Consider the following 18452-nt stretch of genomic DNA (forward strand, 5'->3'; position numbering starts at 1 on the left):
TAAGACAGAATCAGTAGCAAGGCTATAGAGTTTGTGGCGGAAGCTTAGGATGGAATTCAACCTCAGTAATGTAAGGTTTACACTTTGGAGCCAGTTACCCAAGATATGCAGTTGATAATTCATATGGAATTTTAAGGTAGTTTATATATGATGCGTCATCTAAATAGGCAGAAACGACATACACTCCATAACAGGTGGGAACGCTTTACTAGTCCCAAATTGGAATAATGGATGGGGAAAGTAAGACCATAAGACGTAGTAGGGGTTTGAGATCTCCATGGCGGAAGGTAACAGTCTTCTCAGAATTCTTTACTGGTCCCGATCAGACAAATGAATAGGTGAATCTAATCTCCACAGTTGGAAGTCGTTTGTATATTTGCTCTTCTCTCTTTGTTCTTTGCCTCCTCGAGTCTGCCAAGATATCAGGAAGCTGATATCTAGGCAAGGACTGGAAGTGGCAGTTTGTTTTGTTTTCTTCAGTCTTCTTGAGCTAGCCAAAGTGAAGCTTGCATCGGTCCACCTCGAGCAGATCTTTTCTGTCCAAGGTATTGTTTCTTCCCCTTGAGCCCTGTTTACATACCTTATTTCTGGGCGGCTTATGCCGATCATTGAATACCTGTCCCTTGCCAATGGATAATTGAATGAATGATTGGCATAAGTAATCCCTATTTCCATCAGAAGCCCATGAAATCACCTTCTGGCTCATTGCATTTAACCTTCAGACAATTGGTTTATGTATGGGTCATGAGGTCAACTCCCACATCCACCATCAGGATTAGCAATGTGTCATTTCAATGCTTGTGCAAGAGGCATTCCCTTGGCAGGTATAATGGCCTTTGCTGTCTTGTGTCTACCAGCTCAAAAAGCTGTTATGCAAACTTCCTTTATAAGAGAGACAGGGTGCTCTTAATATTCAAGAAATTTCTTGGGATTTTATAAAATACGTTGATTTCCTACGGTAAAAACAATGGCCTATTTTGGTATAAGAAAATAACTTCGCTGAATAGAGAAATACTAGATAATACTAGATAAAGACTGGAAGAGAGATTCAGGGTTTTGGGCTCACCAGACATTAAGAGCAATACCCCAAGGATTTAAGCGATAAAAAAACTTAATGGAATATTGAGTTTTATTGTAAAAGATGTAGAATACAAAAGTCAAAATGTATATCCACATAAAACCTTCATAAGTGCACAATGGTAGAAGTGTGTTGTTTTGGGATCCAAACTATAAAAACGTTAAGAAAAACATTAAGTAAATAAATAGAAAGGAAATAGCACAAATTCACTAGTATATAAGAAATATTAATAAGGAATAAGAAAAATGATAGCGAAGTATAAATACAATAAGGCAGACTTGCAAGAACTGGTGAGCAGTGGGAAGGGGAAGGAAGAAATTAAAGGATAATTTGATAGAGCTGTTTGAAATTATGGAAACGCATAAAAGTAGATGGCAGGCTGTTTCCAATGATTAAGGGCTTCACAATAATGGGACACTACTTTTATTTATTTGTGATATGTGAGCATCAATAACAAAGTCAGCATTTACTGCCCATCACTAACCACACTTAAAGATGAGCCACCTTCTTGAACCGCTGCTGCAGTCCATGTGGCGTAGGTACACCCTGAGTACTGTTAGGGAGAGTATTCCAGGATTGTGACTGAATGACAATGAAAAAATGGAGATGTAGCTAAAAGTGAAGATGGTGCAGAAATTGATCGGATTGGATTTCCCCCGTTTTTTGTTGGCAGGACATAACTTGGAGGGAAATTTGCAGGTGGTAGTGCTCCCATGTGCTTCCTGCTCGTATTTCTAGGTGGTAAAGGTTGAAACCCTGGCCTTTGATTAGTATTTAAACTGAGTGCGTTGAAGCAAGTTTCACGAGCATAGGAATTTCATTTAGCCAGCAATAATTCCTGTGGGGGTACCTTCTTTGAAGGGCAGCAGATTTCACTGACACAATGCTATCTCGTTAAATTACAGGCCGCGGGGAGAAAGAATAGTGTAAGCAAGGGTTTCTGGGAAACATGAGGAGAGGTTAAAAACTAAATGTAATATGAACAGTGTCCAGTCCCTGTTAGAAGAGCGTGTACGGAAGTATGAGGTCAAAGAATCAGTCGAGTTAATCCAGGCACAGGTCTTGGCTAAACGTTGGAAATGTGACAGGGCTTTAAAGCTAACCACACATGCAGCATCACATAGTGCACAGTGCAATGAGGAAGTAATACAGTCACAGGTGAGACAAATGGTTGCCCAAAGTGAACATATCAGCAACAGCAGGCACAGCTGGAAATGCTACACAATCAGCTAGCATCCTCCACTGCCATTATAGCAGGCACTTAATGCCATACAGTCTGGTGCAGCTCAGCAGTGGAGTTGGCAGAGAGGCATATTGTCACTTTCATGCAGAAAAACGCCCAGTTGGTCCAGAAGTTAGAGGACTCCTTAGGGAGCTACAGGGGCAACCCTACCAAGAGGCAGACCATTAAGTGGCTTGGAACCATGTGGGAAAGCAGCAGGCAGTTGTAGTAGCTGTCACGAAAGCTGAGTATAACGCAGGTGATGTTGAACTATGGAGATTTAAAAGCACTAACTGATCACTTGGGCCTGATCATAACTAAAACTTAGAATTAGCACAGCATTTAAATCACCTTTAAAAATTATAATCCCCATTTGACTGATGCAGACATCAAGCGAGTCACTCTGTCAGCATGTAAAAGTGACAGGAGGGATGCACTTCCCCAGGATGTATTGAGTAATCGGGTGCTGTGGAAAGAGACCAAAAAAGACCCTGAGCTTAGAACAGCTAGGTATGACAGAGGCTTTAAAAGGAACTACACAAAACCCACACAAGAGCCATACGGCTTTTGCAGAAAGATTATATATGATCTTTAATATGACACAGGCAAATCCAGCAGACGACTTTGCACATATGTGGTCTACTTCTTTTAAAATGTTATTTCTGTAAAGGATCCAGTCCTCCAAACAGAATTCTTTAGAACACAGAGTTACTGAGCAGTTACCATGGGCTAGAATTCTAGAATTTTCCAAGTGTGCCTGGATGTTTAGCAGGAGTCAGGCAAGAACTGAAACCAATAAAGGGAAAGGTACAAAAAAGCCAGTGCAGTTAGCAGAGGTTACCCCCTCGGCTCCCTCTTTGAAATGTTACAATTGTGGAAGGGAGGACACATCGCTAAAGAGTGTAGGGCCCTAAGAAATAGGAATGCAAGAAAAATGAGGTCTGCCACAGTTCAATCAATTGTAGGGGTGCAGAGGACCCCTTCTACCCAGAGGTAATCTGCTTGATTGTACTTCAAACGCACAGCATTCACAAAGGGATAGGATAGAAGCCTTGGCTAGTACTGTGGAAAAATTATCTGTAGTGCTACTTCCCAAGCTCAGCAGCAAAAGTAAAGAATATATCCTGTTTACCCAGCTATTACAGAAGCATTGTCTGATCCCTTGCCACTGGATTGGCAAGAAGGGCAGGGTGCTAATTGACAGGTATAGCCTCACAGAATGGCTCTGAGGTTGGGTTCAGGCGCGATCGACACGGGAAGACCGGTAATCACCACTCTGCTGCCAGGGGGTCGACAGCAAACAATACTAATAGATGTTCCTCAGTGACTATCATTCATTCTCCACACCCAGAAAGACAGTAAGCACAAGGAAAAAACCCCTCAATGGATTAAAAGAACTCACAGAGGCAGAAATATTGCCATTCCCTGGAGAAGGTACTAACCTGAACTTAATATAAGGGAACCCTTCCATACGGCTGCATCTGATACAAAACGAATCTTAGGAAGCTATGCTTTAAAGAAGGCAGGAGTTATTATTGATTACACCCAAAATTGTTCCTGGCCAACACCTTTGAGACAGGGTGTAGTCCAGATTTTGAATGCTCATTCAGTTCTTGAGATTAAAAAGGCTGAGGCACTGCATCTTCCTGATCCCTTGTTGCCAGCAGTAAAAACAGTAATGCAACAGAATGCCGAGTCTTTTGCTGTCTCTAAATATGACTGTGGACGATTAGATACTGACGTTCGAATTAATGGGGATTCACACAAGCCTTGTAAGCGGTATCCCATCCTGTGGGAAAGTGTTTCTTGCCTAATATAGTCATTGCTTCATTAATGCAACAAGGGATTTTACTGCCAGTATCTTTTACAACTAATTCTCCTACATAGCCCGTTAGGAAGCCAGATGACTCCTGGTGTCTGGCTATTGGTTACAGAGTTCTTAACAAGGTAACACCTAAACAAAGCCTGACGATTAATCAGGTCTCTTCCTTATTGTCAGCTATTCCACCCTGCACAACTATCTTCTCCAGGCTTGACATAGCTAATGGTTTTTGGAGCATTCCAGTAGCAAAAGACGACCAGTATAAATTCGCCTTTATGCTTTAAGGCCAGGGATATCTATGGTCTCCCACAAGGACTTCATAATTCTTCCTCTATTTTCCATCAACATATGGTACAAGCGATTAAGACTTTCGCCAAACCAGCAGTTCTGCAATATGTAGATGATCTGTTATTAGCTACCTCAGCAGTGGAAGATCACATAGAAACTAGAAACTATGAGCAGGAGTAGGCCATTCGGCCCTTCGAGCCTGCTCCGCCATTCATTATGATCATGGCTGATCATCCAACTCAATAGCCTGCTCCTGCTTTCTCCCCATATCCTTTGATCCCTTTCACCCTAAGAGCTATATCTAACTCCTTCTTGAAAAAACAATGTTTTGGTCTCAACTACTTTCTGTGTTAACGAATTCCACAGGCTGTGTGTGAAGAAATTTCTCCTCATCTCAGTCCTAAATGGTCTACCCCATATCCTCAGACTGTGGCCCCTGGTTCTGGACTCTCCCACCATCGGGAACATCCTTCCTGCATCTACCCTGTCTAGTCCTGTTAGAATTTTATAGGTTTCTATGAGATTCCCCCTCATTCTTCTGAACTCCAAATATAATCCTAATCGACTCAATCTCTCCTCATATGTCAGTCCCGCCATCCCAGGAATCAGTCAGGTAAACCTTCGCTGCACTCCCTCTATAGCAAGTACATCCTTCCTCAGATAAGGAAACCAAAACTGCACACAATATTCCAGGTGTGGTCTCACCAAGGCCCTGTACAATTGCAGCAAGACACCCCTGTTCCTGCACTCGAATCCTCTGGCTATGAACGCCAAAATACCATTTGTCTTCTTTACCGCCTGCAGCACCTGCATGCCCCCTCTCAATTTATAGCCATTCAGAAAATAATCTGCCTTCATATGGATAACTTCACATTTATCCACGTTATACTGCATCTGCCATGCATTTGCCCACTCACTCAGCTTGTCCAAATCACACTGAAGCATCTCTGCATTCTCCTCACAGCTCACCCTCCCGCCCATCTTTATGTCATCTGCAAATTTGGAGATACTACATTTAGTTCCCTCATCTAAATCATTAACATATATTGTGAATAACTGGGGTCCCAGCATCGATCCCTGTGGTACCCCACTAGTCACTGCCTGCCATTCGGAAAAAGACCCATTTATTCCTACTCTCGTTTTCCTGTCTGCCAACCAGTTTTCTATCCATCTCAATACACTACCCCAATTCCATGCGCTTTAATTTTACACGCCAATCTCTTATGTGGGACTTTGTCGAAAGCCTGCTGAAAGTCCAAATAAACCACATCCACTGGCTCCCCCTCATTAACTCTACTAGTTACATCCTCAAAAAATTCCAGTAGATTTGTCAAGCATGATTTCCCTTTCATAAATCCATGCAGACTCTGTCCAATTCTGCCACTGTTTTCCAAGTGCTCAGCTATTAAACATTTTATAATGGACTTTAGAACTTTCCCCACTACTGGCGTCAGGCTGACTGGTCTATAATTCCCTGTTTTCACTCTACCTCCCTTTTTAAATAGTGGGATTACATTAGCTACCCTCCAATCTGTAGGAACTGTTCCAGAGTCTATAGAATCTCGGAACATGACCACCAATGCATCCACTATTTCTTGGGCCACTTCCTAAAGCACTCTGGGATGTAGATTATCTGGCCCTGGGGATTATCACATTACACTCTTAAAAGAGCTGTTAGACATACTAAAGAGGGCAGGACTAAAAGTGAATCCTAAAAAGGCACAGTTTGTGCAGGATGAAGTTACTTTTTTAGGTTGTATGCATCCAAGCCAGGAGCCAACAGGAAAATCTTCCACTAAAATAACAAAGACAACAGTGATGTCTTTGCCCTTAATGGCATTCCATACATTGGTGACCAAAGGGGTAGAGGCACCTTGGAATTTTACAGGACAAACGAGAGGCCCTAAAGATCGTACGTTGAGAGGTTCTCAGACATGGGAAGTTAGAGGGCCAAGGAGCATGCATTGAGTATGAGTTTAAATGGGAGACTTTTACCAAAAAGAGAAGCAGTTGGCATGTTTCTTTAGACAAAAAGATGAGAAAGGTGAATGGGAATCAGTAGAAAACCCATGAGATCCTAATACCAGTCCAACTCAAATTGCAATTTTGTCTCCTAATCATTACAAACTACGTCGGCCTCGTTGGTGGTCCAATTTACATTCTAGAAATTACTTAGCAATAATTTTAAAAAATGGGTGTTTTTCCCCCACAATCTGAGAAATGGCCAATGTCAATGGAATACCTTATATTTTGGAAGATGATGGGAAGGGGCAGATGAAGCATGAGCAGTTTAAGCCTCCTGTCTTTGAATGGCCTATGGTAAGAATGGCCTTATAGCAGCCTGAGGAGCCTTCAATAGTAACGAAATGGGAGGACCATGCCCCCCCTTTACTCCCTCTATGGTGATCCAGAAGAATTTTTGCATGGGCCTTACCTGCCTGTAACCTCTCTTCATGCATCACTCAGGTAGTAAAGTTAGTAGCAGAAAGGAAACAGAGTGTCCTTTATAACGAATGTACATAACGTCCTGAACATCAACCTGGTCCCCAAAACAGGTTAGTGGTTTATTCCCACAAACAAGGAGTTATATAATAATGTACAGTACGAAGTTATGCCAATCACTGTCAATTTGACAACCCTGAGACTACCAAGTTAGCGCCCAACTAATAGGAAACTACCAATTTAATAGAAAAAATGCTGGGCATAGTGGAAGAGGAAGATAAAGTAAAAGACATTTATAGTATGTATCAATGGGGCAAACACAGTAACGTGAACGGGTTAAATCGCGCCAGAATGAATGGAACTAGTAGAGTGCACAGACGTTTTGTAAATGATGTGGCCCACAGCCTTTGACACCAGAACGTCAATGTTAATAACTGAGATATAGCTTCATTTGATTATTCGGTAAACAAGTAAGGAATAGGTTAAGGAAGGCACTGACAGAAAAGAAGGCAGAGAATAAGGAATTGACTAAGGATGAGATCATTATGATACACTTAGCAGGTACTCTGGAAACTATCCGGTAAAGAGCTGTAAGAACAGACTCTGTATATATCGACCCCTTTAAGCAGTCGTCATTAGGTAAGCGACCATGGAGCTACAGCAGCAGGTGGTGTGAAAAGCAAAAGGCATGAGCTGCATAAAGTTAACAATGTCAAGGAAGGTTGAAGCCCCTGCAATCAACAGAGACACGAATCATATAGTCTTAGGGTCTTGAATACATGCTAGCTCAAGGTATAACCTTGGCAGGACAGTTAGGTAATTACTGACCATTCAGATGGTCAGAAAAGGAGTTTTACCGAACATGGCACAGAGTCAGGGCTGGAAGAGAGTATAAAGAATGAACCTGTAAGACCCCAAAGCGCATATCACTAAGAGAATAAAGAAGATAGGTTTCAATCAAGAGACGAGGGCCAGAGTCAACTAGAGGTCAAGGATCGGTGTTCCACAGTGAATGTGACTGCTTGCTACTGCCTGTAAAGTATTACATTTTTGTAATTACTGTGATAAACTTAATAAATTTTGTGAAGCCTGTGAAAACACATTCATATCTAGCATGGTCTGTAGCTAGTCTGAACTGAAAGTCCCAATTAGATCAACTCTCCCAATGTAGTCTGTAATTGTAATTGACCCAAGACTAAACAATTAAACAAATTCCAGATCAAAGGAGCTTTGGTGAGTTGCTGCAGTACATCTTGTGATGGTACACACTGCAGCCACTATGCCTCGGTGGTGGAAAGGGTGGATGCTGAAAGTGGTGGATGGGGTGTTGATCAAGCAGGCTGCTTTGTCCTGGATGATGTTGGCTTCGAGTGTTGGCGGCACTGTGCTCAACCAGGCAAGTGGAGGGAGTCAAGAGGTGAGTTATTCAGCAGTAATTCCAGACTTTTTGTGGCTAGAAAAGCAGATCAGTCTTTATATGGAAGGTCCACTTAAGCTTCTGGTCAATGGAAAATCCCAGGAACAAAAACAAAAAATGCTGGAAAAACTCAGCAGGTCTGACAGCATCTGTGGAAAGAAAGACAGAGTTAACGTTTCGAATCCATATGACTCTACTTCAGAGCTTTAGCTTTGTTTTTGTTTTCAGATTTCCAGCATCCACAGTACTACTAGCAGTAGTACTATCTTAGGTAAATCCCAGGATGTTGATGGTGGGAGATTCAGCAATTGTAATGCTAATTGAACATCAAAGGGAGGTGATCAGATTCTCTCTTGTTGGAGATGGTCAATGCCTGGCATGAATGTTACTTGCCATTTATCTGTCCAAGCCTGAATGCTATCAGGTCTTGCTGCACGTGGGCATGGACTGCTACAGCATTTGAGGAGTCATGAATGGTGCAGATACGGAACACTGCGCATCTTTTGATGGAGAAAAGGTAACTGATTAAGCAATTTAAAATGGTTGGGCCTCAGGCACTTAACTCAGGAATTAGTGCAGCAATGTCCTTGAGCTGAGATAATTGGTCTCCAACAACCACTACCACCTTCCTTTCTGATAGGTATGACTCCAACCAGTGGACTTTTCCGATTCCCAATTATTTCAGTTATTGTCATCACATGTCAAGACCAGTCACACTCACGTCACCTCTGAAATTCAGCTCTTTTGCCCATGTTTGGGCCAAGGTTGCAACAAGGTTTGCAGCCGAGTGGCCCTGGCAGAACCCAAACTGAGAATCATTAAGTAGGTTATTGCTGTGTAAATGCCTCTTCATAGCGCTATCAACAACATCTCCCATCACTCTGCTAATGGTTCAGAGTATACTGATGGTGTGGTAATTGTCTGCATTCGACTGGCCCTGCTTTTTGATGGAGGAAATATCCTGGCAATTTTCCACATTGTTGCCAACATTGTAGTGTACTGCAACAACCTGACTAGGGGTGTGGTTAGTTTTGGAGCACAAGATTTCAGAAATATAGATGGGATGTTGTCATGGTAAAGGCCATGTCAGCGCCTTTACCCTTTGCTGTAGTCAGTGACTTCGGCTGTTCCTTGATACCACATGGAGTAAATTGAATTGGCGGAAGATTGACAGCTGTGATGTTTGAGACCTCAGGAGAGGCCATGTCTGCTGAAGATGGTTGCAAGTGCATCAGCTTTATCTTTTGCACCGATGTGCTGGGCTCCTCCATCATTGAGGATGGAGATGTTTGTACAGCCCCCTCCTCCAGTTGGTTGTTTAATTGTCCACCACCATTAATAACATGGTGATACAGAATTGAAGAGCTTGGATCTGAATCATTGGTTGTAAGAACACTTCATTTTCAATGTTTAGCATGCAACTAATCCTGTGTTGCAGCTTCACCAGACTAGCACCTCAGGTTTAGATGCACTGGGCATTGCTCCTGACATGCTCTTCTGCACGCTCCTTGAACCAGGATTGATCTTCAGCTTGATGCTGGAAGCAGGAGAATTATGCCAGGCTGAGAGTTTACATATTGTGATCAAGCACAATTCTGCTGCTGCTTTGACCCACAGCACCTCATGGATGCCCAGTTTGGAATTGCTAGCTCTGTTCTCAATTGATCCCATTTAGCATGGTGCAAATATGACAACACGGTGGAGTGGGTCCTCAGTGTAAAGACAGGACTTGGTCTCCACAAGGACTGTGGGGTGGCCAATCCTACCATCATGGATGGATGCATCTGTGACAAGAAGATTGGGGAGTATGAGATTTTTCCCATGTTGGTTCTCTCATCACCAGCCACAGGCCAAGCCTGCCAGATGTGTCCTTCAGGACTCATTGAAACATAGAAAATAGGAGTAGGCCATTCGGCCCTTCAAGCCTGCTCCACCATTCATTATGATCATGGCTGATCATCCAACTCAATGACCTGCTCCTGCTTTCTCCCCATATCCTTTGATCCCATTCGCCCTAAGAGCTATATCGAACTCCTTCTTGAAAACATACAATGTTTTGGCCTCAACTACTTTCTGTGGTAGCGAATTCCACAGGCTCACCACTCTCTGGGTGAAGAAATTTCTCCTCTTCTCAGTCCTAAATAGTCTACCCCTTATGCTCAGACTGCAACCCCTGGTTCTGGATTCCCCCATCATCGGGAACATCCCTCCTGCATCTACCCTGTCTCGTCCTGTTAGAATTTTATAGGTTTCTATGAGATCCCCCCTCATTCTTCTGAACTCCAGCATTTATAATCCTAATCGACTCAAACTTTCCGCATATGTTAGACCCACCATCCCAGGAACAGTCTGGTAAACCATTGCTGCATGCCCTCTATAGCAAGAACATCCTTCCTTAGGTAAGAAGACCAAAACTGCACACAATATTCCAGGTGTGGTCTCACCAAGGCCCTGTACAATTGCAGCAAGACATCCCTGCTCCTGTACTCGAATCCTCTGGCTATGAAGACCAACATAGCATTTGCCTTCTTTACCACCTGCTGCACCTTCAGCGACTGGTGTACAAGGACACCCAGATCCCCTCCCAATTTATAGCCATTCAGATAATAATCTGCTTTCCTGTGTTTGAAAGTGGATAACCTCAGATTTATCCACATTATACTGCATCTGCCATGTATTTGCCCACATACTCAGCTTGTTCAACTCACACAGAAATATCTCCACATCCTCCTCACAGCTCACCCTTCCACCCAGCTTTGTGTCATCTGCAAATTTGGAAATATTACATTTAGCTCCCTCAATTAAATCATTAATATATATATTGTGAATAGCTGGGGTCCCAGCACCAATCCCTGCGGTACCCCACTAGTCACTGCCTGCCATTTGGAAATAGGCCCATTTATTCCTACTCTCTGTTTCCTGTCTGCCAACCAGTTTTCCATCCATCTCAATACACTACCCCCAATTCCATGCACTTTAATTTTACACGCTAATCTCTTACGTGGGACAACCGAAAGCATTCTGAAAGTCCAAATAAACCACATCCACTGGCTCCCCATCATCAACTCTACTAGTTACATTCTCGAAAAATTCCAGTAGATTTGTCAAGCATGATTTCCCTTTCATAAATCCATGCTGACTCTGTCTGATTCTGCCATCGTTTTCCAAGTGCTCAGCTATTAAATCTTTTATAATGGACTCTAGAATTTTCCCCACTACCGACGTCAGGCTGACTGGTCTATGATTCCCTGTTTTCTCTCTACCTCCTTTTTTAAATAGTGGGGTTACATTAGCTACCCTCCAATTTAGTCAGCTGCAGTGCTACCAAGCCAAACTTGGTGATGGGAATTGAAGTTCCCACCCAGAGAAAACTGTGCCCTTGCTACCCTCAGTGATGGTCAACAGGAAGGAGCACTGATACATCAACTGAGGCAGGACAGCAGATGGTAGTCAGCAGGGGAGTTGTCTTGCCTATGTTTGACCTGATGCCATGAGACTTCAAGGATCCAAAGTTAAAGTTGAGGACTCCCATACCACTGTGCTGCCAGCTCTATCCTGCTGGAGGAAGAGGACTGGAGGCAACTGGGACATTGGCGATAAGGTACAATTAGGCAACTATGGCTGTCACGTGTTTGCTGGCACTATGGTACAGCTCTTTCAATTATGGAATAAGGTCCCCAAACGTTAGTGACTTTATAAGGCTGACAAGGTAGGGAGTGCCTTTGCTGTTTCTGATGATTAGGCTGTTGCTGGGGGACCTGTCCTCATTTAACTTTTCTGTAGCCATTTGACGCAACTGAGTGGCTTTCTAGGCCATTTCAAAGGCAATTAAGAGTCAACCACACATTGCTGAGAGTCTGGAGTCATGTAGGTCACATGTAGACCAATAGGGTTGGGACGGCACATTTCCTTCCCTCAATAACATTCATGAACCAGATGAATTTTTACAGCAATGTGGTGGTTTCATGATCATCATTGCTGAGGCTAGCTTTTTAAAATTCCAGATTTACTAATTAACTGAATTAAATGAATGCAAGAAATTTACAGAATCTCACAGTGTAGAAGAGGCCCTTCGGCACATCGAGTCTGCACCAAAACGTGAGAAACACCTGGCCTACCTACCTCATCCCATTTACCAGCACTTAGCCCATAGCCTTGAATGTTATGACGTGCCAAGTGCTCATCCAGGTACTTTTTAAAGGACGTGAGGCAACCCGCCTCCACCACCCTCCCAGGCAGCGTATTCCAGACCGTCATCATCCTCTGGATAAAAAAGTTTTTCCTCACATCACCCCTAAACCTCCAGCCCCTCATAATCTTGTATGCCTCGATCAGGTCGCCCATCAATCTTCTCCGCTCCAACGAAAACAACCCAAGTCTTTCCAACCTCTCTTCATAACTTAAATGTTTCATCCCAGGCAACGTCTTGGTGAATCTCCTCTGCACCTACTCCAGTGCAATCACATCCAAAAAGGAAAATTTTTAAAAATAGACAGAGGGTACCAAAATTGTGGAGTGCACTAACACAGTTACTGATTGAATTAGAGACAATGTCGATATTTAAGAATTGGTTATGCAGTTGAAAGAAGGGGAGTAAATGAGACATGTAGACTACATGACAGTAGTCCTACTTCACGTGCCCAATGTGGAGGACAAACACCAGCATTGATATTTGGGTCGAATTACCTATTTCTGTGTTGTACATCTATGTAATTCCTCAAAATTCGAAAGCTGCAAACCCCACATTATTTATATATTAAAACAGTGTTTTATAGTAATTTTATCTTAATCCTACTGACTCACCCTGGTTCATTCAAGCTGCAGTCATCCACATGAGTGTATAGAGTAGTCCAGTTTTGTCCATCTTTGGAAACTTGAAAAACCCAGTTCCTTAGGGCAGACCGACCATAACCACGTGCATGTCGCAAAGTATAAGCTGAAGGGATCACCCAAAGGCCAAGATCAATAGCAAACCAAGCATTCTTATCATCATTCGTATGGCAATTAAGGGCTGAGCTGTCACGACTCAAAATGTCTTCCAATCGTCCATATGGCAAATTCCTCCCCTCTGATGATGTTACAACCACCAAGCCATAAGCTGCAGGATTCACCCATTCGTATGCAGTTCTGAAATTCAACATTTGGATTTTTTCTTAAGGAAGAAATTCAACAAATATTCTAAAATTTGTTTCTATTATCAACGAACATTACTCTATTCCTGTTGTCTATATTACTTGTGTCATATCAACTCCATGACTCTGAAAATGATTGCACCATAATTTAATCAATACACTTGAAGTGCCAGAATTTCTCATCGAAATATGAATTTTTAGTCAATTTAAATAGCCTCAATCAAAAGCAAATATACTGCTCAAAACACAGAGCATTTGCTGTAAATTATGAAGCACACCAAGCCAATATTTCAACTGATGGATAAAGTTTTCATCAGCTATAAATCATACACCAGTAAGCAAACCTTCCCTAAGGATACACCGGTGAAATTTTGGCATGTGCTCATAGTCTTTAAATATTTAATAAACATAGGTTTTCCTTTTGGGAATTATGTACAAGTCATTATCCCAAAATCAAAAAAATAATAATTTTCAATCTTACTTCGCATTTGTTCCAATCCAGTATATTATTCCATTTTCATCAAAGTTATGCTGGTGCCGGAAGGTAAATGTTTGTCCTTCACGTAACTTACGCACAAATACAAAGGTTGATCTGTCAAAGTCATACCACTGTTTTGCCACCTGAACCAAAAAAAATTAAGTTAGAATTAAAACATGTTACATGTTCGTATTCACTCATTCTTTAATATCCTTTTGAACCTTATAACATTAATTTTTGGAATAGTTACATCACATTGCTTACCATTTTAAGAAGATACTGCTCTAAGGATTCAACAGTGGCCAATGGTTCCATTTTGAGCATTCTTCCAGTTCTGTCGATCAATGATGTCTCCCCAGGAGCACGTTCCAATCTAAACCTCAGCCTTCTAGTCAGGATCTTGAAGGGAGGAAAAACAGTCTGTAAGCAGATCGGTAGAATTTCACCAGAATTTCAAAGTCACAGTAAATTGCAACAAATTGCCACATGACTGCTTTTAAATTTCATTTAAAGTATGATTAAACAGTAACAGCTCATATTATCAGGTGGGAATTTGAAGCAGAAGAGAATTGAGAGCAGTTTGGAATATGACTGCGGGGAATCTGAATTATCGAATTTTCATGGGCTGCTTCAGCTTCGGGTTCAACAGTTTTTCCTAGACACTTTGCACTCAAGGCCACAAGCTACAACAAAAGCTTAGAGACATTTCTAAAAAAAAGTTGCTTGTACAAGATGAATCATCAAATCATTCTTTTGCTATTGAAGACCAAAATATATTCTCAGTATTATAAGTAGATAGGGTAACTTGATAAATACAGGAGTAGCTTCTCACATACTACTTGTATTGTACAGGTTAAATCAACTAATAGCTGTAGGAAAACAAATATCATACTTCAGCATCAAACATTCTCCTTCATACCTGCAAGTTATATGAAGAGCCAGGGGTATCATAGAGATGAAGAGGTAGCCTCTCAATAGATTCTAACACTGCTATTAGCTTTCGAACAAGGGCAACGGCTGGCTGACTAAAAAGAAAATGATTTTTGTTACAAAACTAAAAGATTTTTTTAAAGTGCAGTTCTAAATTGAAGTCCTACCTACCTTTCTTCATCTTCATTTTCACTGAATGCAGTTTTGAAGACATTTATTCGTTCCATCAGTTGACTACAATCTTGTTTCATATCCAAGTCTATATTCTATAGAGTGAAAATGAGTGTGAATATCGCAAACCTCAAAGCTGATCCAAAATAAACAGATGCGCTTTTATAAGCTCATACTAACATTGTTGAGAACAGTAAGAAGTGCTTGCACCAGCCCACTGCTGCACATCTCATAGGGCGAGATTGTGTTTTCATCCTTTAACAGTACGATCAAGTTCTCTAGGGCAGTTTTCATTAAATCTCTCCATGTAGCCTCTCCATCCACACCCTACAAAACAAAAACATTTTTTTTATTTTGAAATATTTACTGTTCAGCAGAAACCTTCTCAATTATTAATCAGGAAAACAAGTGTCAGATTTTGGGGAGGCAGTGGCGTAGTGGTATTGTCACTGGATTGGTAATCCAGAGACCCAGGATAATGCTCTGGGGACCCAGGTTAAAATCCCACCACGGCAGATGGTGGAATTTGAATTCAATTTTAAAAATCTGGAATTAAAAGTTTAATGATAACCATGAAACCACTGTCGATTGTTGTAAAAACCTATCTGGTTCACTAATGTCCTTTAGGGAAGGAAATCTGCCATCCTTACCTGGTCTGGTCTGTGTGAGACTCCAGACCCACAGCAATGTGGTTGACTCTTAAAATGCCCTCTGAACAAGGGAAATTAGGGATGGACAATAAATGCTGGCCTAGCCAATGATGCCCACATCTCACGAACGAATAATTTTTAAAAATCAGTGAAATTTAGCCTAGAATTTTCACTTGGGCAATGCCCCCAAATGTAAAAGAGAAACATGATTTTTACTTGTCTGCCAAGAAATGTGCTGACATGCTGGAATTCACAAGGTTGGACAAATATTCAAAATAACAAATCATCATGGGAACAAGTCACAAACACTGGTCCTTTGAGGGGGTGTGTAGGCCAGTAACCATATGCTACTGCGGCATTTAAAGGCCTGAAGCACCTAAAGAGATAAGTTTGCAGTAATTCCGAAAACTCAGCCATAGCAAGATGCCTGCATAGCTCTGTAGGACTCAGGAAGGAAAGATGCATGTTCATCAGTGAGGCTGTGGCAGCGCTTCTGAATGAAGTTAACCAAAATAGTGAGGTTTTGCATGATCCAAGGAAAATTATTGCCAACTGGACAATTACCTTGGCGGGAATGGCAAGGTAAAATGACCTAGCTGAACTTTCCAAATATGCACTGAACTGAGCATGCCCCCACAGCCTTGAAGCAATCAACTGCTTACCATAAATAGATACGAGGAACAGGGTTGCCTTCACACCCTCAGCCTTAACTATCAAGTATTCCTTCACACACATCATTACATAGTATTTTGGATACCACTAGAAGTCTCATGTTTTATATAACTACTTTGCTCATACATCTGCCATCAAACATTATACACAAACTTAGGTGCAACTGCACCAATTATTTTTTTTTTTAAAAAGGAGAATGCAGCCCAATACTCCAGAGCAATTAGCTACAAGGTGCTTTCTCAAACTGTTCCACATGTTGAGGGAGTTACAGAGTTTATGAGGAAGACAACAATAGAGGAAGTGGAGATGGAGAAACAGGAGCCAGCTGCAGATTCCTCAGGACATTCTGCTTCTGTCATCTTAGTGTAACTATACTACCAGTCAATAAACTGAATTAAGTGCCCAGCCTGACTCGTCATATGAATTCAATTCCTCAGCAACCTATTTCAATCTCTCTTCCTCCTCCAAGTGTTCCTAAGGAAGAAATACAAGAGGAAGAAACAGCAAATTCATCCCCATCTAGTCTTGCCAGTGCTTCAGTACTGTGTGGGGAACATAAAGGGGATTTACATGACTGACCACAGGGTCAGGAGATTTTATCCATTAGCTGCAAAGCGTGGAGGCCCAGATCACACAAGCCCTGCTTTTATGAGATGAATGATTATGTGGAAACAGCATGTGGCATTGTGCAGCGAATTGCCAATATTCATATCCCGTGGATGCTTTCGCAGCACAGCTTAGGTAGCTTTAAGCAAATCGGAATTGAACCACTCATAGCAGAAAACCCAAAATCAAAACATAATTATTTGACAAGCATCTGTATTATTATTTGGATTTCAATTAAAATGTTTCAAAAAGCAACAGCAATATTTACTTACCAAAAATTATATTCAGCAAAAATTCACCTTAAATTCAGGTATTTGTAAATGTGCATTTTACTTACTTTTCTGTTAGCATGGAGCTCCCATGCACTCTCAAGTTGTGTAGCAATGTTTCGCAAAGTGACTACCACTCCTCGAGGCATACTTTCTACAGCCTTAAAATGATCGTCATATAAATCTCTGGCCATGGTTCGCACCTGCAAAGAAAAATTCCATTAGAAATTCCTTTCCTCTTTAAAATCAATAATATATTTGCTATATTCAACAGGGAGACACATAGAAGGTATGACTACACAAGGTGTTAGCTCTTGGCCTTGGGGGGTAACATATTAGCATGGATAAAGGTTTTGCTAATGAATAGCAAAGAGAGTCGGGATAAAAGGGTCAATTTCAAGCTGGCAAGCTGTAGTTAGTGGGATGCCACAAGGATCAGTGCTGAGGCCTCAACTGTCTATAATTTAAAATGGGCAAAAATTTGGCACCTGGAATTTAATGTGGGAAAATGTTAGGTTGTCTACTTTGGCAGGAAAAATAGAAAAGCAGAATATTATTTAAACAGAGAGGGATGGCAGAATGCTGCAGTACAGAGGGATCAGGATGTCCTTGTACATGAACTCAAAAAGTTAGTATGCAGGTACAACAAGTAAATAGGAAGGCAAATGGAATGTTAGCCTTTGTTGCAAAGGGCTGGAATGTAAAAGTAGCAAAGCCTTGCTACTACTGTATAGGGTGTTTGTGAGACCACACCCTGGAGTACTAAGTAGAGTTTTGGTCTCCTTACTTGAGAGATATGCTTGCATTGGAGACAATTGAGAGAAGGTTCACTCAACTCAATCCTGGGATGAAGGGGTTATTTTAGGAAGAAGGGTTGGGCAGGTTGGGACTGTACTCACTGGAGTTTAGAAGAATGAGAGGTGAACTTATTGAAACATGAGATTCTGAGGGGGCTTGAGAAGGAAGGTGCAAAGAGGATGTCTCCCCCCCACCCACCCCCCATGGGGGAATCTAAAACGGGGGACAGAGTTTTAAAGTAAAGGGTCTCCCATTTAAGATGGAGATAAGGAGGAATTTCTTCTGAGGGTCATTAACCATTGGAATTTGTTACCCCACAGAGCAGCGGAGGCTGAGACATTGAATGTATTCAAGGCTGTGTCAGGCAGATTTTTGGTCTACAAGGGAGTCAAAGGTAATGGACAGGTCAGGCAGGAAAGTGGAGTTAAGGCCACAATCAGATCAGCCATGATCTTACTGAAAGCCAGAGGAGGCTCT

At 41.8% G+C, this 18452-nt stretch overlaps 1 protein-coding gene across 4 annotated transcripts in view; it reads right to left on the reverse strand.

The window, feature by feature from the left end:
- Positions 1-18452, reverse strand: part of hectd1 (HECT domain containing 1) — a 176947-nt gene that overhangs the window by 47994 nt on the left and 110501 nt on the right. For all 4 annotated transcript variants that reach the window (XM_041213936.1, XM_041213933.1, XM_041213934.1 and 1 more), the window contains exons 16-22: positions 17246-17380; positions 15161-15307; positions 14981-15075; positions 14799-14904; positions 14144-14278; positions 13883-14022; positions 13073-13396 (exon numbers count right to left, since the gene is read on the reverse strand). In XM_041213936.1, coding sequence (XP_041069870.1) covers positions 13073-13396; positions 13883-14022; positions 14144-14278; positions 14799-14904; positions 14981-15075; positions 15161-15307; positions 17246-17380 — 1082 coding nt within the window. The remainder of the gene's footprint in view (positions 1-13072; positions 13397-13882; positions 14023-14143; positions 14279-14798; positions 14905-14980; positions 15076-15160; positions 15308-17245; positions 17381-18452) is intronic.

This window comes from Carcharodon carcharias, chromosome 20, assembly GCF_017639515.1.
Source record: "Carcharodon carcharias isolate sCarCar2 chromosome 20, sCarCar2.pri, whole genome shotgun sequence".
Taxonomy (NCBI): domain Eukaryota; kingdom Metazoa; phylum Chordata; class Chondrichthyes; order Lamniformes; family Lamnidae; genus Carcharodon; species Carcharodon carcharias.